Source organism: Galendromus occidentalis, unplaced genomic scaffold (genome assembly GCF_000255335.2).
Source record: "Galendromus occidentalis unplaced genomic scaffold, Mocc_1.1 scf7180000076476, whole genome shotgun sequence".
NCBI lineage: Eukaryota > Metazoa > Arthropoda > Arachnida > Mesostigmata > Phytoseiidae > Galendromus > Galendromus occidentalis.
Genome location: NW_003804465.1, coordinates 266,523 through 289,628, shown reverse-complemented (window position 1 = coordinate 289,628; position 23,106 = coordinate 266,523). Strand labels below are relative to the sequence as shown.

General features: G+C 51.5%; 2 protein-coding genes across 2 annotated transcripts; both read left to right on the top strand.

The window, feature by feature from the left end:
• The first annotated feature begins 7,981 nt into the window (after positions 1 to 7,981).
• LOC100897470 (retinol dehydrogenase 13-like) lies at positions 7,982 to 8,935 on the top strand. Its single transcript, XM_003739268.1, has one exon. It carries the CDS (start codon positions 7,982 to 7,984, stop codon positions 8,933 to 8,935), a length of 954 nt encoding a protein of 317 aa, XP_003739316.1.
• A 518-nt stretch (positions 8,936 to 9,453) lies between these two features.
• On the top strand, positions 9,454 to 11,390 carry LOC100897328 (retinol dehydrogenase 14). Its single transcript, XM_003739267.2, has 2 exons — positions 9,454 to 10,347; positions 10,889 to 11,390. Exons 1-2 carry the CDS (start codon positions 9,842 to 9,844, stop codon positions 11,241 to 11,243), a joined length of 861 nt encoding a protein of 286 aa, XP_003739315.1. The 5' UTR covers positions 9,454 to 9,841; the 3' UTR covers positions 11,244 to 11,390.
• Positions 11,391 to 23,106: the final 11,716 nt, after the last annotated feature.

Below are 23,106 nucleotides of genomic sequence, written 5' to 3'. Positions count from 1 at the left end.
ACCGTAAATTACGCGGGCTTTGAAGTGCGTGGTGACGCGTCGGGCTCGTAAAACGTTTGATAACTCTCCCGAACTTTCCTCATCGTTTTTTCTCTTCCGTACGATTCTCTCAACGTCTCCGCTCTTCTGAAGACTCGTGCTCCGATTTCGCCTCGATATTTCCTTTCCTTCCATCTTCACGTTTTTCTCGAATGTCACGATTGTCGCCAAGTAATTGATTCGCGTATTTTCTGCTATATTTCATTCTCTGCCTACCTCTCAGGAGCGATGACAGAGATTACGTTCATAGCCGGAAGCGCTATCGCCAAATCACGCTTTCACCGGGGGTGAACGATAAATAATTCTTCGCTTCTGTCGGATTTTCCATTTTCCATTCTCATCGATTACATTTTCTTTCCTGCGCTTATCATGGCTGCCGACAGAAACGCCTGAGAAGGAAAACGAATATGTGAAATAGAAGACCAATCTGGCAGCCGGGAGACGGCACCGAATAGAATCGGGATGCGTGAGTGACTCGAATGAGCTGACAACGATGATGTCCGGAGGCGAGCGTGTCAAATGTCGTGCATTGATTTGAAAGTGTCTCCGACCGAGTGCATGTCACTGACACGCTGCGCATCACGTAGATCACTCGCAGCCGCGTGTTTGTTCGTTCCTTCGCTCCTCCATCGCTCGTCTCCCCAAGGGTGCCGAAGGCAAACAAACTTTCGCTACCTCGTCCGAACGTCTGATTGCCGTCGACATCGCTTTTGACACAGTCGGACCCGTCAGAAATTCGTTCCGGGACGAGATCCTTCCCCGTTGTCGATTCGGTTCCCGGGGATCCCCTGGTTCGCAAACTTCAATGCTAAGAACGAGCTGCCCCCCCCCCGCCCCCTCACCCCTCCCCGAAGTTCAACTTTTCTGATCGTCAGGTCAAACGAGATCGAGAGCGGGGCGGCCGAACTCTTCTCATTGAATAGTTCGACAATCTCCATACTGAATCGATAATTTATTGGGTCTTTCGCTTAGTCTCGTTCCTCGCGCTCGGACCGTGATGTACCACGTCCCCACGAGCACCGCATTATTCTGAAGCCCCGAGAGAAACAAACCCACTCGGGGCATTGCGATTCGCTTAACCGGGTGATCGAGAGCGATCCCGATCAAAGTCCCTTCCGATGATGATGATCGTCATCACTGCCATGATTCAAGTGGATGATTGATACCAATCATGCAGCGAACAAGTTGAGCGAGCGACTCGGCGAAGCGATCCTCGATCCTCAGGGCAGCGAATCCGGCGCTGAGCACTCGTCTGATATTAATATCGAAGATGACCACCAGCGACTGTGACGTCGATGACAACGTCGATCCTACCCGCCCTCGATCATCGAGATTAAATGCACTTCAATTTAGCTTCAATAGGTAATCAGCTTCAAACCTTGTTCTAGCAGAGTAGGGCGGCTTTCGAATCTCGAGAATCACGGACGAGACGGGTTCACAATTCCACGGACAATCATCAAAATATTAATCCAGCTTGAATGCCAAATTGATGGAAGTTCTCGCTTAATCTCGACTTCCCTGTCGTTCTGATGGTCAATAGGGAGTTTGCATTGTGAGTGCGACAATTCTTTTCAGTCAATCGTGCACCTTCGGCATGATTGAAAGCAGCTCAAATCAACATGCAGCGACCGGGTTCTTCTTTGATTAAAAGCCATGCCTGCGGAATTCCCGAAATATGTACATGGTCCTGACCGGTAGCTTTGATCGTTCTGCTCTTTCGGAGGCTCATGACCGAAAAGGCCATTCGGACGATTCATTTGAAAATATCGGGTAAATTTATGCATGCGATTCCGGATTTCCCTGCTGATTGAGGTTTTGAAAATGCGAAATCGTAGTAGCTGACCTCCTTGCGATCATCGTTGTTGATTCCTACTCGAAGCCACTTCGTAATTGATCCGTGAAGGAAGGCTCTCGCTGAGGTGATAAACGTCTGTTTACAGTAATCCCGTTTCTTGTTTCCATTCGGTCACATAAATCAAGCTGATACCGGGATTCGAGCCAGAAACACGGCTTTTGTCAGGAGCTGAATATCGAGAAAGAACAGGGCTTCATGGAAGTCAATCGATCGATTGCGGCCGTAAACTACCACGATCACCCACATCGACGCGTCGGTAGATTCGGAGATCTAATTATATTCCAGATGAACATTCCGCTCGAGATGAGAAACGAATAACATCCATGAGTGAAGATGAATAGAGCAGTAAACTGTTTTCATCTCAGCGCTGAAGACTGCAGAGCGGGTTTTTCCGCGCTTCTAATTTCTGCATTCCTCGCCATGCAAAGGCGATTTCGATTGCTCTAGATACGGCAGTCAATCCTTGGCCCTGATAAGCGGAGCATTCCTCGGCTCCCGTTGATGGCTGAAGCATCTTTTCTATCAGTATATGAGTAACCGAGCTTCCGATGGGGTATCCGACAGCTTCCAGAGGGATTCGCGTGGCTTCGCTAGAATTTCAGGCGAGGGAGAACCAGGGGGCTCAAGCTCATTGATGCCAATTCTTGTTTCTGTGTGAAATTGATTGATCACCGAAGTGAGTGCTAGATATCAATACTCATCGGATAATTGTTTTTACTCACGATCGATTTCTTCGGTCACATTTCTTCGGAAGACGTCGATCGATCATGTTACAGAAAAATCGATACAGCGCGAGTCGTGACCGTTGCTCTTGTCAATGGTGTTGCGAATCGGAACGCCGGTGAATGAGTCAATGAGACGGAATACCGTTTCACATCGGCCATCGATGTACGTCGTCAACCTTGACAAGCACGACAATCCGAATCGCCTGATTCGACCGAACGCCCTCCATCGCTCGAAGGGCCATTAGGCGAATGAGCGGACGACGGCGTGAAACGAGATCGAGAAATCTATTAAATACCAATAAATTGACACTACCAGGCGAGGGATGACGACAGTGAGTGTGACCGAGAGACTGCCTGTCCGTTGATGAGTGCCTGACCGTTGATGATCGCGGGTGAGCAGCAGGGAATGCCAATATCGAGTGGAAAAACGGGTCGAACAGTAGGGCTCGATCTCTCTCGCTGCTCGTCGGAAACCGACGGAGCCACTGATTGACTGAGTAAATCGTTCGTTGGACCGTTCTCGGACTCTTTCGATCTCTGGTAGATTGAGATTGATGACTTTATGACATTCTGGTAAAGCAGTCACCGCAAGAACGGAGCGTCGTCGGTGGCGACAGTTACTTGGCTTGCTGGTTGGCTGGTTCGATCCCCCGATCGCTCTTCCTTCGGCGAAGCCGCAAAGGCATCATCGCTTCCACGTTTTCCATCTTCGCTTCTACTCCGATCGCAGTGATTACGTGTGAAGCTACCAGGCAAGATGCCTGGATCGAGCGTATTTCGTGGTTGATTAATGCCGTCGATGCGTTATCATCACGCAGTTTCGTCTCACACAGTCATCCGGTGCGTCATGGGAGGCTTCGCGAGATGATTGTTTCATTGATCGATGGAGTGACTGATGGATCGATGGATGCGGGCAAGGAGAGGAGTCGGCTCAGTGAACCCAGAGAGAAGAATCCGACTCGCAGATTCGAAGAAATAGTCCCACGTATCTTCTTGCTCAGAATTCCTCGAGGGATAATCAGAAACCAGACTTCTCTGAAAACGTGCTGCCCATGATTCGATTGGAAGCCCTCGGCTCAGCCGCGAGACTGTCGATCGATGCCGGAGTCTTCCCCGGATGACCTCTGAAGAAATGATCTCCCACTATGTCGCGCGTCGGGTTTCGGGATCTGAGATTTCGATCCAGTTCTGTCGAGCCGTATGAACTGACTTTTCCCTCTTGTCGTCTCCCAACGCCAACGTTCCTCATTATCGTCTGGCGGGGGTCCACATCCTCTCGGACTAGCGGGCGCTCCCAGAGCACTAGCAATGGGATGTGAAGTTCACGGATGCGCGAGGACATGTCCTCCCGGCGAGCGAACCACCTAGTGATCGAGCGATCAATCAGTGGACAAAATGACTATGAATCGATACCTCATCATCACCGCGGAAGCACTGATTGGTTCATCATTCATCACAGACCTTCATTTCATTCGGCTTTTCTTAGGGGATGGGAATGAGACCACGTTTTGCAGACTGTGCCAAGGCGTCTCACGGTGTTTCGGTTCATAGAGCCTGACAATGCTTGACTCGTCGAAAGAACCAATCTCTTCCCTCCTCCGATCGCTCGTGATCGAGCAGAGTCAATGAATACTCCATAGGTCCAGTCAGATCGGAATCTGGCTCAAGTCAGTCCAGGATGAGGTGCTCCTCGAATTTCATTCTATACAGATAATTAATGATTGATGATCCGCCTATTCGAGTACTTTGGCTGTCCGATGGAGGAGATTATAATAATCCTAATTAATTGAGTCGTCCGTCGAGCGCTTGACCGATGGAGGTCGCATTATGGCTTGTTCGATCCAACCCGGTCAGCCTGGCGATTCAACTCTTATTCGAGTTCAAGATCGACCGCTGAAGCTCGAAAGGAGACGATCGAACGAGTTGCCAAGCAGGTCGCATGCCTGCTCGCGTCTCGCCTATCAATCTGACTGGGCCCAGCTTCGGTGGATGGCTGCGGACTGGAGAACGACATCAATTAATTTTGAGAAATATTGCTTTGCTCAACACTACTGCCGCTCGCCGTAGTTGCTCAATTGTGCGGGGATGGTCTAAATTGGATGTCCAGAATGATTAACGACGACTCCGTCCGAGTTATTAGTGGGCCTGTTGATGTTGTTGTTGATGTTCTTGTTCTTGGTGCCGCTGCTTCCACGGCTGTTGTTGATGTTGTCGTTGGAGGCGGCGGCAGGAGCAACAGCAGCTCGAACGCCAAACACACCGTCAGTAATTCAAACGATGGAAGAAATCATCCATGTATTGCTGTATGCTATTAAACGAGAGGATCAATCTTTCAGCTCTGTGGGTCGTGAGTGCACGCCATCTGCCGTTTGAGATGGATCTTTCAGCGAGAGAGATATTCTGCGTGCTTGTCCGTCCGTCCGCCCGCCCGTTGTCTCATGCTTCTTCTGAGTTGCCTACTTCGTTGCCCACTCTGTTTTTTCGTTGTTGGCTCTGATGACTATGTTACGTCATGCTTGCCTATTCCTTGTCGATTCGTTCTCGGGGCGCTCGAATCGATCATCTCTCTGAGCGCAAATTTCTCCTATCGAGCAAAGAGAGCTTCCTCTGCAGAACTCCGAAGCTTAGGGTAACGAGTTTATTCTTGAAAACAATCCTGACTGCCGTCAGCAGAGGAAATAATTATCCAAGCTGCGATACCGCCGTTTCCTAAAATCATGATTTTGATCCGCCTCGTTTTGCGCCGAGTCAAAACGATAGCTCCTAGTTCCTGGTCGCATTTCCTCAGCGTCTGCGTTCGGAATCTCGCCGTCTCCCGATAGACTGAACCATTGAAACCTCAGCTCCTCGCGACAGTGCGACATATCCGTCAGACACTGGCTCGACGCGATCTCTTGTGGTGAGTGGAGTCCGGTGAGCTTCTACGAGTCGTTGATGCACCTCCGGATTGTGATCGAGTCCTCGTTGGTTAGAGTGGACGTCCAACGAGAATTCGGAAAAAATTGGCGTCCGACACAAGTCATCTCACTCGGGAGTCTTCTCTATTTCTATCAGACCTAATCACCAATCGTGTTCCGTCTGATTGATCGCCTGATCGATCTATCCTCCGATCCGACTATGTACCGCTTCCCCGGTCGACTAGATCGATCCGTCAGCCCGTCGTGGCTGGCATGATCCGACGATCGATCGTTCGTTCGTTCGGTCGGTCGCTCAATCGATAGCCCGATGAATCGATGAGGGATTCTTTCTGCGTGAACCTACATCAGATGACGCTTTAGGGTCCCATTTTTCCACATTAATTTATGATCGTTGTGATCATCAGGATCCCGCACAATAACTCAAGCGTGGAATTATCTCGGTAGAGGCAATCGATTAATGAGAATAGATAGAAATTATCTATCAATATACGGCTGCGGCTCTCGCTGAAAAAGCTCGTGAATGGCGTTCAAGCGCCGTGCTGGTCGTGCCCGTGTTGCTGGGGCCGGACTTGGTGCTGGTATCAAAAGTGGACGAAAGGTCAAAACTTATTTAAATGCTAATGTAAGTTTGGTACGGTTCCGCTCTCCTCTACCGCCTCCAGCTTCCATATTCTCTTTGATTAGAATCATATACTTTGATTCTTCCCGATCCCGCTGGCCCGTGCGTCCGCGTAGCTCCCATCAATCCTAAACCGATTGATGAGACTACTTCCACAATGGAAGGTAATAAAACTCAGGTAAGCAAAAGCGATTTTCTAAGATCCCTGCTTGACGCAATGAATGCCGTGCCAAAGATTCGTGTGTTCGGAATCTCCGGGTCGGGCTTATTTATGGTAATCGTATCACTCATCGTAAGAATCTTGCGATACGAAATTCCCATCCCGTCCATCTCGGTTCCGTCCGAGTTCACAATTCCGTCGGCTTCACTGTGAGAAGCAAGATCAATCCAGGTGTTGCGATTGATGAACATGTTGACCGACACTGGGAGAGATCGCTCGATCGAGTGATTGGGAAAAACTGTGCTTTGCTTCATAGTGATGAAGCGACCCGCGTGGGGATTCATGAGTCGCTTGTCTGACGCAAAGAGTCGATCCGTCTCACAACAAGCCTCCAACGCAAGAGTGATTAATGCTGCAACGGAGAAGATCCGAATATTTATCCAATTTTTCTTCTCCATTCGAGCTTTCGCCCGTAAGTGCACTCGGTTTTCGTATTTTCTCAACGAAATTCTCGACATTGACAGAAGACGTACACGAAGATCAATTTCTACGCTTAATTTCATTTCCGAATCTTGGCGAACCGCTCGCAGTCCGAATTTCCCCGTGAACTCTCACTAGAAGAGAGAACGCGAGATAAATCCACGCTTTTCTGCTTCTCCTTCCGGTACACCGAGAATCGGAGCGAACATTCAATGATCTCCTCCAGGTCGAAATTTTCTATCTTCTTAAGTCTGTAGGTCCGATCGAGATCGGTTTACGAAAAGAGAGCAGACAGACGGATGAGAACCACCGCTGCTGCTCCTACCGCCGCCGGTGCCGCCACCAGTTAGTGAAAATAGGCAACAAACGTGTTAATAATGCCAGTCAAATTATGGTCATAAATTTGCTTCTCGTGCTGTTGTTGTCAGCTGGGCAGGCGGGCCGGTCGGCAACAAACATTTCTCCGATGCTTCACTCCTCATCGGTGTTCTCGTCGTCTATCACGCACACTCTGCGTTTCGGATCCGTGGATTTTTCGTGGAGTGACGGAAATTGATGACTTCGTGAGCTCGTAAGCGGTAATTGTTGCATGAGAAGAAACGTGTTCAGCCTCACCAGGCATCGGACATCGCGTTTCTCCTTCTCTGCGGTGGTGCCGGCGAAAGTGATCCGGCCGGCAACGATCTGTTGGTCTTGCGTCCTGCTCGAGACGCATTGACATGAAATATGCGTCAATTAATGTGTTTACAACCCTCATTATTGATTATAGAAACGACCGCGTTCGCAAATTACCGTCGGAGCCATTCTTCGATTTCTAATTTCATCTAAGATTTATGGCCCGACGACGCGGCACAGCACGCGGACTTTTCCCTCACCCACCCGATATCTGCTCAGCCTACGAACAACACGTGGTGCTACGAGACACCGAGTCGGTATCGCTCCGCGGGAACCTCCCAGGGAACGCTCTCGAACCGACCGTAATATGCGGGATCCTTCAGGACCTGCTGCATCTAAGTATCTGTCCTGGGGAGGGAATCGTTTTGGGAACGAGCTCCGAGAGCATGCCTTGCCGAGACTCACTCAGATTCAGTCAGGCGGGTAGACGCCTCAAGGATAAGACATCGGCTCTACGAGCGGTGTGAGTCCCAACTCTATCGATAGGAGTTGCCACCAATCAGCGAAAGAATGACTGTCGCGCAGCCCGACTCCGGATTCAGGCTCGGTCTCAAATCGTCCGCAGCTCCGAGAAGTCTCAGCCCTTCATTGAGTGCTGTTTTGATCAACTCGTCGGAACCTGCTGCTTCGCGGATTCGTACTATTCTCATCACCGGTGCGAACAGAGGCATCGGTTATGAAACCGCAAAGCAGCTCGCCCTACGCGGTATCCGGCTCATTCTGGCGTGCCGGAACACCGAGCGTGCCGAAGCCGCCGTGAGGAGCTTGGTCGAAGAAACGGGAAACCGGGAAATAAGCTTCCGACACGTTGACCTCGCGTGTTTGAAATCCGTCGACAGATGTGCCGTGGATCTACTGAACTCAGAAACGCATCTGAACGCTGTGATACTCAACGCTGGAATGTTCTCGTCTGAACGACGAGTGAGCTCCGATGGATACGAGTTGCAGTTCGCGTCAAACTATTTGGGTCATTTCCATCTAGCAAACAGCCTCGTGCCTCTACTGAGGTTCGGAGCGCCGTCCAGGATTATCGTTGTCGCCTCCGAGAGCCACCGGCTCATCGACCAGACCTTCCTCAACGACATCCAGATGGAACACGGGTATAAAAGGTGTCAAGCGTTCGCCCGGTCCAAACTCTGTGAAATCATCCTGGCACGAGAGATGGCCAAGCGAGTCCGTAGCAAGCGGATTGTTGTCAACGCCCTGCATCCTGGCATGGTTCCTACAGACCTGTTTCGAGGGACCTGGATGCGAACTCTTGCGAAATTATTTGGAACTTCTGCGGAAAGAGCGGCGATATCCGCGGTGTACCTTGCTGTCGACGACAGTGTCGCTGACGTCACCGGGGCTTATTTCGTCAAGCGACGAATTACTCGGCCGAGTCCGGAAGCCGAAAACGACGATATCGGGAGTCAGCTGTGGACGATGAGCGAAGAACTCGTCCATCGAGCGCTTTCGGAGTGAATCTCGGCAGCCGGGAACCATGAACCCATCATTCCAGATTGCGAGCCTCCACAGCCCAGGAATCCATGGATGCTCCCCTCCTCGCTCGATCTGACGAGGTTATCCAAGTTATCCTCTTCGCGTCACGCATACGCTCATGACTCCCGTGAACGGTTCGCGGAACAGGCATCTGACACAATCTAGCTGACAAGCGATGGAATTCGGATAATAATTGTGTCCCTCTCGTCGTCTGCTTTCACCGTCCACGCGACAAGTCACGCTGCTGCACGCGAAGTTAGACTGGAAGTTGAGCTGTTCAAGGTGATCGCCGGTCGGTCGGAGCGAGAGCAGAATATCGACGGGTGGGACCCTCCTAGTCATTTGCGGTCTGGAAGTATCTCGACACGCCATCAGTCCGCCGCGCCCGAATCTCTGCAATCAGCTCCGCGGCGACGATTGACATCAGCAGGAACGTGCCTCGCGTTCGGATCCAGTTCGGTTTCATCGATTGGAAGTGTCTCCCCTAGTGTTTACTAATTTGTGGTCGGTCGTTAGTGGAGCCGCGCTCAACTCGTACATGGTGCCATTATACCGGGTCACTTCGTCCCACAGACCGACACGGCACTCGGCGCGTATTAACGTCGGCAGAAAATCCGGCCAGCCTTGAACTTGGTTCACGACCGCAAATCGGGTCGCTGGGTCGCGTCGTCTGCTACAACGCCACGCGCAGGCGCTGTAAGTCATCATCCTGTTGAACGGACGACTGGCAGCAGCTGCGAACGGTGCTGCTGTTTTGGGGGTGTCTCCCGGCCGCTGTTGTTCTCGTGTGTTTGTTCCGTGTGGTGTGACGCTGGCCCGTCGTCGTCAGCTGATTCTCGGCCCGACCGCAGTTTACAGCTGGTTGAACGCAGTTCCTCGAGGATCGCCATGGAGGAACTCAGCGACCTCACCGGCAAAACGGTTCTGATAACCGGTGGAAACACCGGCATCGGCTACTGTACGGCACACGCCCTTCTGAAGCGGGGCGCTCGCGTCATCCTTGGATGTCGGAGCGACGAAAAAGCCTCCGAGGCGGTTCGCAGACTCCGAGAAGAGATACCCAGTGCTGCCGTCGAGTTCGAACTCGTCGACCTGTCGTCGCTGAGGTCGGTGCAAGACTTCGGTGACGAAATCATCCGACAGGAAGAGCGGTTGGACGTTCTGATTCTGAATGGCGGAGCCATGGCAACCGACAGCCGACAGAGAACGCGAGAAGGCTTCGAACGGACATTCGCGACAAATTATCTCGGACATTTTCACCTCACTAATCTTCTGCTACCACTATTGGAGAAAAGTGCACCGAGCAGGATCATCGCAGTGTCGTCTGCCGCTCACAAAATGGCATCAAGCAATTTCCTCGATGATCTACAGCTGGATAAGAACAGCTACGGAAAGTGAGTGTTCAGGTTCCCTCAGAACGGAAGTTTTTCCCTTCGTTTTCGTGAGCTCCATCGTTTGCTGTGCTTTCCGCCTCTGCTTCGTTGCGTTTTGATCTGATAAGCATCTTGAACCGTTCAATCGAGTGGTCGGAGGGTTGAATGAAGCACTCGACTTGAATTATACTTAGAAATGACTGCGCATGACCGCATCGCTTGAGATGAAAACAATTCTGATGCCTTCCCGCTTCCGTGGCTGAAGCTAAGGACGCCCATGACGTCACGCGGTCTCGGCCGCCGCACTTTGCGACATGTGAGAGTTCTGGCTGAGAGAGCATCGGTGCTGACTAGGAATTGAGATGAGGGGGGGGGGGTATAACCTCGATTGTTTTGATGGAAGGAGTGAATTAGCTCCGGGCCCGAGCTGATCCGACAAGTGTCTGAATTTTCAATCTCAATATCTCTCCGTCGCAATCGAGGAATTTCCTCGAAAGTGGGGCCGCTTCCATAGAATCAGCTGTGTCAACTTGAACCAATGAAACCGTGATTTGAGTTGCAGGTTCCGAGCGTATTGCCAGAGCAAGATGTGCCAGGTCACGCACTGCTGCGAGTTGGCTAGACGACTCAAGAGCAAAAATGTCACTGCCAATAGCCTCCATCCCGGTGTGATCGCAAGTGAATTCTTCAGAGGCCGATGGTATGAAAGCATTTTGAAATGGGTTGCGCGTAGCCCCGAAAAAGGCGCTGCTACTTCCATCTACCTGGCCACCTCAGACGACGTCAAAGACGTGACTGGAGCCTATTTCACAAATTGCAAGCAGGTTTCTTCGCATCGCATTGCCAACGATCGGGAAATCGGGGCCAAGTTGTGGAGTCTTTCCGAGGAATTCGTTAAAAAAGCGCTCGGTAGTTGAGTGTGCATCTCGATGATCGAAATATTGATGACCGCGAAATATATATTCGGAGGAACTTTGGTCATCTGCGCAGTCGACGACATTCCAGAATCATGTCTCGAGCGACTACGCCGCGCCGTGTTCAACCACCCTCGTCTTGTAGTACGCGACGAGAGGATTTTTCCCTCAAGCTGAGCGTTCAGTGGCTCTTATCGGCAGATAACTTTTTTTTATATATTCTGCGAGACGCCACCTTCATTCCGGAATGATAGATCCATATTTATCGGAAGAAGTTGTACTATACACACAGAGGAATGGTATACCACAAACCTCGAAACCCTAAGATTTTCTGTCCCCCATGTTTTTTTTGTTGTTCGTTCTCTCGGTCCTCAGTTTGATCGCAGCGCTGCCGCACACGTATCCTCGCCTCTTCATCGAACATTGTCGTCGTAGTGAGAGTGGCTTGACCTAATGCATGTTGAATGGACAATTTATTGATTGCGTTCAACACCACGCTCGACCATTCGCTTTCATTTTTTGTTGGTAAGAGTTGTTGTTGTCTCTCCCTCTTGTTATTCAGTGAGTATCCGCTCTCCGGATCGAGCGATACATGTTTGCAAATGTAACCCACACAATACAAGCTTTCGAAATGTGATTTCCTCTTCACCTTTACAATCATTCCAGTATCGCAAAAGAGCCCACTGCGAGAACAGTGCTCGATACAATTGTACATAAATACAGCTCTTTTCTGAAATAAATGGCGCATTGAACAATTCTTGGATCTGAGTGCGTTTTCGATATTCTGATCTCCGTCAGGGCTTTTTTCCAGTCGGGAACTCCGCCTGCTAGGCTGCTGGCAAACCGCCGACGTGACGGCGGTGGCGACTTCGTATCTACTGGGAGCGCATACAGCGGGAACAGATTCGTATAGGGGAAACCACGATTTGATCATGCCGAGCATCAGCTGCAGGAAGTGTAGCTCGTCCTTGCTCGCGCTGGCCGACTCGCTAACCCGGTTGTCATCAGGACGTAGTTAAACTTATCTAAGGGCCACAGAACAGCCTCGTGAAGAGTACGGTTGCAGCTTCCCGCCTCCCCCGCCATCCCTCGCCCACTCCCAGACTGCAGCAACGTTGCGGCCCGGTGGTCAATGTATAGATAGCCTCAGCGAGCGCCTGGGCGGCTCCATGGGCTGGTCTGCGCAGCAAGCTGTTGCTCAGATAGTAGGCACTGGCGCAAACTCGAACCGTTATAATCGCTTTCGCCGTTGCAAGCAAGCCTTCATTGTCGACATTGTTGTTGTCGGCGTCGCAGAGTGGCCACGTCGTTGCTGTTCATGTGTCGGCGAGGCCCCCAAGCTTCAAGGACCGAAAAGATAGTCCGGAGGACACTTTCACGACCCGACGGACGAAATAAAATTTTAAAGCCCAGAAGACCAGAGGACGCTCGTCGAGCGGCGACCGGTGGACGGACGGGGCGACTCGTTGCAGGCTATTCGCGCAGAGCGGAAACGCTGAGATCGCCTGCGTTCCGGGAACGTTTCTAATAGTATCGCTCCCGTGCGCAGTTCCATACTCGTTTGAGGGTACTCCGGTGTTCGCTCGTTTTTTCTGAACCGTCAGCTCGCGAACTCTCGCACTTGGCGGAAGTCTGCACGATGCGCTTCGTGACTAGGCGTCTTCTTCACTCGGTGTTCGAGAGAAGCTTCTCAAAGAGTGAAACTGTGTAATCGAGCGACACTGCAACTCCTCATTCAGCGGCGACGACGCTGACCACCTTCTCGGAAAATAGACTTGGTCGGGTGCCTAATGATGCTTACTTAGGCAACTGCTTGCGATAGGTGACGACGGATGGTCGCGTTTTTGAGTTTCCCTATCATTCATCTGTCCTCGCTCTAAGACAGTCCGTTAGCCATGCGGTCGGTCACTCAGTCAGCTAGCCATTCTGTCTATCTGTGCCTCGTTCTGTCTTCTCGGATATCCCGAGCTCGGGGACCGGTGAGTCACTGGAAAAACGAATTGACCGAGACTGAAAGAGAGCGCGTAGGCCCAGAAGTCGTCCAAGTCAGAACTCTGCGATCGCAGTCGCGACCATCCTCGACGACAACAGCGATCATTCATTGGGACACGGGTGGTTTCTCTGCCGGTTCGCTGCTTCACCGAAGACAAATGAATTCGCCGGCCTGTTCCTCGAGCTAGGTACGCTGCGAAGCCGGATAGAGGATATCCATCCGTCTCACCGCGTCTTTCATGACCCGCGTGTTTCTTCGCGCGTCGGCCCGCGTGTCATTGAGTTGAGCATCGCGATTTCAGTTCGGCGAAATACCCGCGGGAAGGCCGCAGGATAATCTCCAGTTGGTACATCAGACGAGTGTCTGTTCTTTTCCGAGGGAAGGGTGAGAATTATTATTCTCGGACTTGGATTTCAGCTGCCGATATGCAGGAGCTGCCATGCCACCGGACAAATCGAGTTACGAAGCCTCGAACAAAGAAGCTCCAGATCTCGGCAGACCAGAGCGAACAAGTTTCCCTGCGGCCGTTCGCTTGGAGAGGCGGATCTTTCAGATCTCTCTAATAGATGGGTGGTCCGTGGATTTTTTGCGGTCGTTTGAAGTTAGGCGATTGATGCTTCTAAACTCACAACAAACACCAGAGCTTCGCACCCTGAACGACGAGGAGAGAGAATGAAGATCATCGGCGCGACACGACCAATCGAGCTCGGCGCTCGCTCACCTTGTCTGACATATTCAGCGCAGTGGGAGGTGGCGAAAGGAGTTTTGTATTTCGAGCTATCCGTCGTCTCGGGCAGCGGCATCATCATCTTTTCGCCTTTCTACTCCACCTCGATCACCGTCGTCGTCGTCGTCGTCGTCTGAGACTCTGAAGGCGTCGCCTAGGTGTGAGATGCTCGATATTTCTCTCTCGCTCTCTTATAATGTCCATCGTGCAGCGGTGCTCGAATCAGCTTGAAGCTCTGCACGCCGATTTGGTTGCTGCCTCGCTCGGCATTGATGGGGCTGGTGTGAAACAGTGGGAGGACCGAATCTCCGAACGAGAGATAGATGTGTCTGGGAGATGGGGTTCGCCAGCAAATTAGGGAATATGAGCTCGTCGATTCTGGTAGACACCCGTACAGTTCACTAACCATACAGCCACTCAAGCGAACCACGAGACAGCTCGGCAATCCAAGACGAAGCGATGACGTGGCAACAACACAGCACCGCTGGCTTCGACGACCGCCGACGCCACCCTCGGACCCGAGCCCAGGGTTGAGATACTGCAGACCGAGCCATCAGTGGTTTATCCCGACATTCCCCTCCTCCCGTCACGGAACTTTGAAATCTATCATGAGCAGACTCTGGCTCTGCGAGGAGGGCCGGCCTGTCATTGTGCCAACACATGGATCCTCGACAGGACAGAACTCACTCCGAACAGAGGAGAGGAATCATCCTCTCATCCTCGACTCGTCCGAGGAGAAGCATCATTCGCTCCTCACAAGGATTCAAAGAGAGATTACGGACGATGGATAGATAGATGCACGCGACCGAATTCACATATGATTCGCATTTCCGTCGCCAGCTGATTGACCGTCCGGACAGCTGATAGGTGAGTTCTAATCGCTATGGGCAATTCCAAGCAAAAAACGATCTGTTGATCCGAACCCGGGGTCTGGCGATCCGAGCGAAAGGATTTCCAAAGTCATCCGATGAAAAAAGATTGATTCCCTCGCTCAATTGAATTAAGACCGGGAAATCGAGCGTCGATCGCTCGGAGCTCCGCTGAGAGGCGTAATGAAATCTCTGTACAGGCATGCATGGGTCCGTCTTTCCGCTCGTCCGTCAGTTCGTGAGTTGTCGATCGGGTGCGTACTATATGCTCGGCACGGCAGAGAAGAGCAAAGCAATACCAGCTCCGCGGCCTCGTATTGAAAGAGTGGCGTCGCTGGAGGGCAGATAAATTCTCTCAAGTCGTAAATGTGCCGCGAGATTTGTGGCTCGTAAAACAGCATTTAGCCTCCGGCAAAAGGGAGGGAGGGAGGAGGCGGACGAATGAGCGAACGGACCGGCGGGCGGGTCGGCGGGCAAGCGAGCGACGACCTGGATACAACAAGCTCAAAAGGGAAAACCCTCACAAGGGCTAAACACCATCTAAACAGCGTCACTATCGCTTCGTGCCATTTATATTCGATCTTAATGTTGTTGCTTCCGCAGCGGCTGAGGCAACACGTTCGATCGGAGGCTCAAGATATATGAATTCGTTCTCGAACACACGCGTCGCTCCGCCGGGTGAATTGTTCGGGGCGAAAGTGCTTTTCGAACGCATTCATGGCCTCGTTGATTTCCTCTCGAGTTGGAGAGCCTCTGTACCGAGAATAGCGGGGCATCGATGCACGTGAGCGAAGGGTACAAATCATGGCGATTGATGCAGCTCCATCGATCCAGGTCCAGTTTCAGTCAGAACAGTCTTCCAGTTCCGGAATTCGCAAGCGAGATAGATTTGAACTAGAGAAGAGCTGCCAGGCGAGTCAGAAGTCCTTCGTGCAATCGTTTCGAGAGTGTACTCCGCGAATCCCTCCATTCGGCTATCGTCACGGACGTAACGAAAGGAACAAATTTGAAGGGCATGTGAAAAAGATTACGAGGGAGGAATCCAGAGGAAAGGAGAGAGAAAAACAAGTAATCGGAGGGAAAGACGGGAAACAAGGATAGAATTGGAGGAAATGGGGAATTCGGTAAGGGGGAGCCGGGAGAACGGAGGCAAAGTCCCACGGAGTCAGGAGAGCGACGCCGACGGCGCGACCCAGTGAACGGCCATAAAAGGGATTTTTAGCCGAAATTTATGTCTCTCTCTTGCTTTCCCATGGGGTGGAACAATCTCGGCAGTTCCATCGCCGCGCCTCGCACACAAACACACTTTCTCTGTTCTTGGTGGCCGCCTCGATCGCGGAGGCCATTTATGTCGTTTATGTGTCTCTCGCTTGTCATTGTTGTCTTTCTACAATTGTGTGCTCCCCCTTCCTCCATCCCATCTCCACGCTGCTCTCGCAGTTTGTTCTCTGCTCCGCCTGTTTTTTCTTTCTTAGTCTCACAACAATGTTTATCAAGGGGATCAAACGGCACCTCATGAAGTGGTCGCGCTCGTGTATGTTCTTCGTCGGTCGCGAGAGCAGAAGCTTTCGATCTTCCTTTTCTCCGGTTTTTCGAATAAGTCATCAAAATCGCTGTATTGCTCCCGCGGAACCCCACGACTGAGCTGCGGTCGATGATTAAACGAAAACGCGCGAACAAACAAAAAAAAACACGAATGAAAGGTGGGTTGGTCGTATGGAGAGACTGACAGAACTGACTGAGTGACTGGGAGACAGCAGCGTCTATTTTGCCACTCGGCTCGCGTGTTATGGATGACAGTCGAGCAGCTTGCTTGCTCGCTCGTTCGTCTGCTTGGCCGCTTGCCCGCTCGCCTGCCTGCCTGCCCGCCCGCTTGCTTGCCTGGACTTTCGGCTACTGTGCTATGCCATCCCATGCAGCAGCAGCAGCCAACAACAGAGACCAGAAGATGGGTCCACTCGTCCAAGTTGATCGACGTGCTCCACTTCGTAGAGGGTACATCCTTTCGACAACTCGTTCACGGAATGTGTACGCGCTTACCGCAATGAGTTATAATACCTACATGAAACAGCAATTGTGTCTCATCACGGTCGTTTTACGGAGCGGGCGATACCGCACCTGATTGGAGGCTCTTGAATAGTACTTTGATCAGGGGGCTCCCACCGATAGAATTTCCCCTTTTCTCCCCGTGAGGGAAGTTTCGCCTTCCAGTCGAAGCCTCCACAGAGGGCATGCTTTGGATGCTCTATCAGGACACTCTCTGCGAAAGTTCCATCGAGAGACCTTATCCTATCACTTCCCTAGGAACTTGCGACGGATCTGTGCTGGGGGTGACCCGGAGGAGAAAGTACTGCTCGGGATTTCGTTCAATCGGATAACCCCAGTCCCGGATTCGCTGGTAACGAATTTTCGCGGATGAAACGTCACAGAAGCGAATGGGGCGACCGCTCGACGAAGGTCACTCCCGTGGGGGTTGAGAAACTTTCCAGAACACGGGCACAATCTGTCCGAAAATCTGTCAGTTCCGGGGAAAGCTTTGTTTACTGCGGAGCAGATCCGTTCCACCCTCTTGGTAAACTATTTGTGGTGTTGTATACAAGAGAAGAATGATCTGTGAGGCAATAATGGCGCTGACAAAGAAGAAGACAGATTACCGCCATGATTAACGACATATCCTCTCAGGCCAGATCGGCGTTTTCTGAGTGAGGACCAGGACCAAGCGACCGACCGACTGACGGAGCGACGCGCAGACAGACGAAAAGCCCGACCGACCACCAATCGTCAGTCTAGCCGCGGTGCTGGTCTATGGTGATCCGTTTTCTCACACGACGAGCTTTGCATGAGTCAGAACCTCTCAGACCCGACAATATTAATACTGACTGCTCAAACTAGCGAATGCGAAACCGAACGGATGGACCTGCATCATCGTCCGGATTCCGTCAGACCTTATTGGATGTCTGAGGTTTCTTACGCTGTCTGTGGCGCTCATGAACGCCAACTGGAACGGTACCTACCGACAACGAGCCTCGGATAGCCACGACCTCGAGTGATTCATCACCTAGTGGAACTGACACGTCTCGATAGCTCCGTCAAAAACTCCGCACAATCGAACGTATGTAAGCTTGCTGTACGCGTAGTGGCTCCTAACTCACAGATGATCGTACCCAGATGATTCCTCCGAGCGTATACCACGAACTCCGTGCTCATGAACGGCCGTGGGCACCGCAGCAAGAGCGTAGCATCGCCCCGCGGAGGCTTCAAACGCCAAGGCTGTCCGGAAACGGCTCAAGGGGAACCTCTCAGGCCGCGGAAGCCGGATTCGCCCGTTTTTCCCGGACCCTGGACTCGATGATTCAACCCGCCATTATCAGCCTGGACCGTGGAGATTCAGTTTTCGGAGGCCTTTTGTCGGTTGCGCGACCTCGTATATTTATGTTCATGCAAAAGTTTTTCTTTGGTCGACAAAACACAGAACTTGCGAGCTGCGGACGTTTGACGAGCTGGTACAGCGCTCGGTCAGCCGAGTCGTTCCTGATTTGGCGGTGCGAATACGGCGCGGGTTAGCAGCGGCCGCGGAGCACAAGAGAGCCCGATCCATCAAGCCATCGATCTTATTCGAGGGAGTCCTGTGAGCCGAGACACTCCATCCTCGATCTATCCCACCATAAACCATAGAACTGCTGGCGCAGGCGCTGCTGTTTTGCTCCATGACGTAGAGCCTATTACAAGAATACAGGACACGCGCACAAAATATATTATCCTTCACATTATTCTTCCACCTCATGTCGGCGGTGTAGCTCACCGATTAATAGGAGAACTATTCCTCGCCTGCGGATGAAAATCAACTCCGCGGATCGTTCTCACTCCAATTTTTTCTCCTTCCGTGGAGGACATTTATCGTCGTGTTGTTTGTGTTCGGGCGGGCGATAATTACTTGCTGCAAAAACTAATACACCGACCCGCACGGAGCGGAAAGATGCGTATCGCATGTGATGTGTCCTCGTTCACCTCCGAGGCAATCTGCAGTTTGCCTGATTATCTTGATTATTATGTAGATGGATGAATTAATCTTCGGCCGCTGCATTGTCGTGTTAATTGTCCTCAGACTGACAGTTTCTGTCGAGTTCAGATGCGCTATCAAATATAGCTGCAGCTGGCCCGCTGTCTAGAGAGTGGTTCCTGAAATTAAGCCACCAGCCAGCGCGCAGTGTAAGAGGCGCGAATTTTGAAGCGCCGCTTTGAAACATTTAGAGAAGCATCATACAACACGACGCACGGAAAAAAAATTCCGCGAGCCATGTTTCACTTACACATCTCTCTTTTCCTAATGTTTTTGATTCACACAGAAATTGATGGAAATAAGTTTATCAGTCCCGACTGTCGTGTACATTTCCTGCGCGGTCGTGTTGGAAATGACTCCCGAACCCGGCTGGCGCATAAGTTACACCTCCGGAATAGATTGAGTGATTCAATTTCTCTTGTTGCTCGCGGAAATGTTCTCATTGCGAGGTGAGAAATTAACTCCTAATGAGATCCAGCTCTTCAGGGACATAAATCTGAAAAGCCTTCTTCCCCAATCTCATATCTTCTCCCGCATCGATATACGCATCAGAGCCTGGAAATCTCGCTGAGTCGCGGCTGGAGTCTTTCGTTGGATCGTGTTCGAGCGCTGCGAGAGCAATTCAAGTTGTTACTTTGTGCCGCAAGCACGACGAGAATGAATTTGTTGCTGAGGAGTTCCGTACAAGGAGCTGTCACACCTCCGAAATAATCCGGTGAAACAGCTCCCAGAGAAGAGCACGTATAATAAAATAAAAAGCAGCCAACAAATCTTAATCTATATGAACAGGTGGATACGGTGCAATACTTTGCCATTCAGAGCGGGAGACGGGTGTCAGGCGTGGCTTTGGGCGCTTCAGAATTTACACTGATTAAAATTTTAATCTGCTTTGAAATTAATTGCTCCCCAATCTCACCGCTGCGCCGTAGTCCTCCGCGGACAGTTGGACACAATGAGTGATTTAGACTTGAATTCTTCTCGAACACAAACGGTTCTTACGCGTCTTTCCTCTTTGTTGTCCGTCTCCCTGCTTCTCCTCGACCCCTTCACGGCTCTCTTCTCTGAAAACCCATCAACAAACGCTCAAAAGCGCTCGAGTAAGCCCGCGAGCTTGGCCTGCCATCGCTTATTTCACAAACCGCAAGTACCTCGGGATGGGGCTCGCGTACATCGCTCTCTCAGAAATGGAAAATTTCGCCGAACCGAGATTGCGCGCCGCGTGAGTTTCCTTGGACACCATCCGGCGGGAAAATTCTGGTTCGGAGGAGAACCGAGCCTCCTCTCCGTAGGGAGAACGAGGAGATGAGGTCACAGCCGTTCTACAAAGACCAACCGTGTATCGCGGATGCTCACGTCGTGGGCATATGGGTCGAGCGGCGAAGCAGGAGAGTCTGGTGACACGAAGGGCTCTCCGACCCCGAACCGAGCCTGTTCCAGCACTTCGACCACCTAGATTAGTGAAATGGTGGGCGGAATCATTAATTGTGCTCGAGTGCGAGAGTTAACCCGCGAAGGCTCGCCCAATGAGAACGAGGACATTCAGCGTCCAGAGTACAGAGCTTGGAGGATCCTCATAAGGGTGCCATTGATTTAGAGACCGACGCAAGACATGATTTCTCAGTTACACAGGCGGAGCTTTCTTCTTCCTGAGGGAATTCTCCGGGGAGCGGCGACCACGTCATCACCGTAAGCGTCACATATTTTTACGATGCCAGATCAATGATCAGTCATCTGAGCCCGCGAGGTTCCATTGGTCTGTTTCGAAGAGAAGGATGGAAACGATAACGCGTCCGATCGCTTTACCAATCGATTGGATGATTTATGTTCTATAGAGTGAGTCCATCGATCAGTGATTCGACAGACTCGATCGGAGACTAGTCGAGCTGCGTGGAAGGAAGGAATCGCAGGGAATCGCCGCAAGAGCCGTTCGTTGGAAGTGCTCTCTGACTGAGAGCTAGTTACGCGTTCCCCCTCATTCGACTTCCTCAGAAAACGACGAATCTTTCGTCCACTAATCATTCATTAATCATTCTTATCACATGCTTCGTAGAAGCGTTCGAGGGGTCGGAGAGGCTTTAGGACTATTTCGGTCATAGGTGCTCAAAAAATCTCAGGAATTATTAATATTAGAGAAGTTTTTTTCTCTCACCCATTTCAGGACTCGAGCGAGCAGACAAACGGCCATGCAAGCGCTTCGGGACGGTCGGATAAGGTGAACTAAGAAAAAGAGACTTTAAGCCGCTGGTGACCTTTGACAGTTTCTTCTCCTTTTTGTTAATGATCGTTTCGTGTCGTTTTGGTGCGAGATCTCTTCCTAATGGTCGGCCCGCTTCATTACTCTTCCGCTGATTCGAGATTCTTCTTGCGCGCGTTCCTTCCTCTGTCCCCGTTCTCCTTCCGCTTACTTTTTTATGAACTATTTCGAATCGTGGGCTTCGCGGTTGAAGCGGGAGATTCGCCCGAGAGAAACGCTGGTGGTCTCAGTCGATCGTGAAAGGGATTGCGGTGATATTGAGATCCCTCGCCGTGCCTGATATTCCTCTCGAGCCCTCCTGTTCTTTGGCCAATCGACTCGTCTCATACCCATCGATATGAGAAGCTCAATTATGACATTATGACTCTTGAACTCTGCCGAACCTTGGACTTCCGAAGATTCATAGATCGGAAGATGACACTGCTTTGAAAAAGCCCCTCTGAGTCGAGCAGGCTGTCGAGCTCCATTCTTCTGGAGTCTCGTCTATATCTTCCGCGTTATTCCTGGTATCGCAGGCGTCAGACGAGGGTGCTCCGTCACGGCGCTGTTTGAAGATTCCTCCTTCGATGCAAAGCTATCCTCTGCGGTCTGGATTCGCTCACAGCCACGTGGTCGCTGCTTTGAAAACAGAGCACCTATCCACGGAATCTCGTGCGACTGCTGCTTCTACTCGTGTCTGTCATCGGCCGAACGCGATCTGGTGTTGTGTTCTCACGCCGACTGAGCGAGCGTATGAATGACGGACGAACAGAGTAGGTATTCTGAGCATCACACCGACTGACTGACTGCTGACTGCCTAGCTAGCTAGCGAGCTGGCTGGCTGACTCGGTCATCTCCTTCCGAAGCAGAGGTTTTCGTGGCGGAGAGAGCGGCGAAAGGGTGTCACCAGTTCGACAGATGAATAGCATTGTGGAGGGAAACGAACGAGAGACACAAACGTAGCGACGCGAGGAAACGACACGAAGCAAGCTGTAAGGGATGGCGTCTCGTTAATCTCAGCGGCGAAACGGATCCGCCCGCCGTCCCTCGGAGCTCTCGTCGCCAACGACATCCTGAATCAAAGGCCTTCTCCAGAATCTCTCGCACTCGAACATAGGTCTCATATTTCCTTCAGATAATAAGTCATCCGGCATCTCGCGCAGTCGGGCACACGGATCCAATTCGCGCGACAGCGTATCGGCTGCGTGTTCAATATCTTGTTCCCACGGTGGAATCTTCGATACCCTTATCAAGTCCCAAGTAGTACACGCACCGGGAAGACCTTGAACAACTGCGACCGCTACAGTGCAAAAGTCTGACCGGAAGACGGGGAAAGAAGTGGTCATAAATTCGGTGGTCGACGGGCAAGCGTCTGCCAACAACCCGGGAGCAACTGTGGTGTTAGGGCAAGACAAGACGAGATCGCAATGAGTCGATGCAATGAGTTCGGCCAACGTTAAATAGCCGAGCCCGGAAAAATCTTGACACCTCGATCGCTCGCGCAGGCACGAACTGTGACAGGACGACGATGACGACAAACCTACCCTGTTCTGCGACACTCGAGCTGTCGGTCGACCAGGCAGTCTCTGACTGGAAGCGTTCGATCGTTCGTTTGTCGGAACGCATTGTCGACTCGACAGGGTACTAACGCAAGAGTGATAAAGAGAACGCACACGCTCAATTTATTGGCCAGCTCATCATTCTGACTGAGGCGTGGCGGCAGCGGCGGTAGGCGAAAGCAGAGCTTGAAACCGAGAGTCTCAACGATAAGCGTAAAAACCTTGGCAAACATTGACAAATCTCTGGGTAAAAAAGTTCACTCGAACAAAAGCGATCTATCTCTTGTTCGCGAGTTTATCACCCTGCGAGCTGGTCGCTTGTTCTGTCTCTCGGTCAGTGAATCTCTCTGCGGCGAGTCTCTCCGAAGCATGCTGTCTCTCCAGGCCTATGCAGTGTACTCGACTGAGCACTCGCTACCGGATGT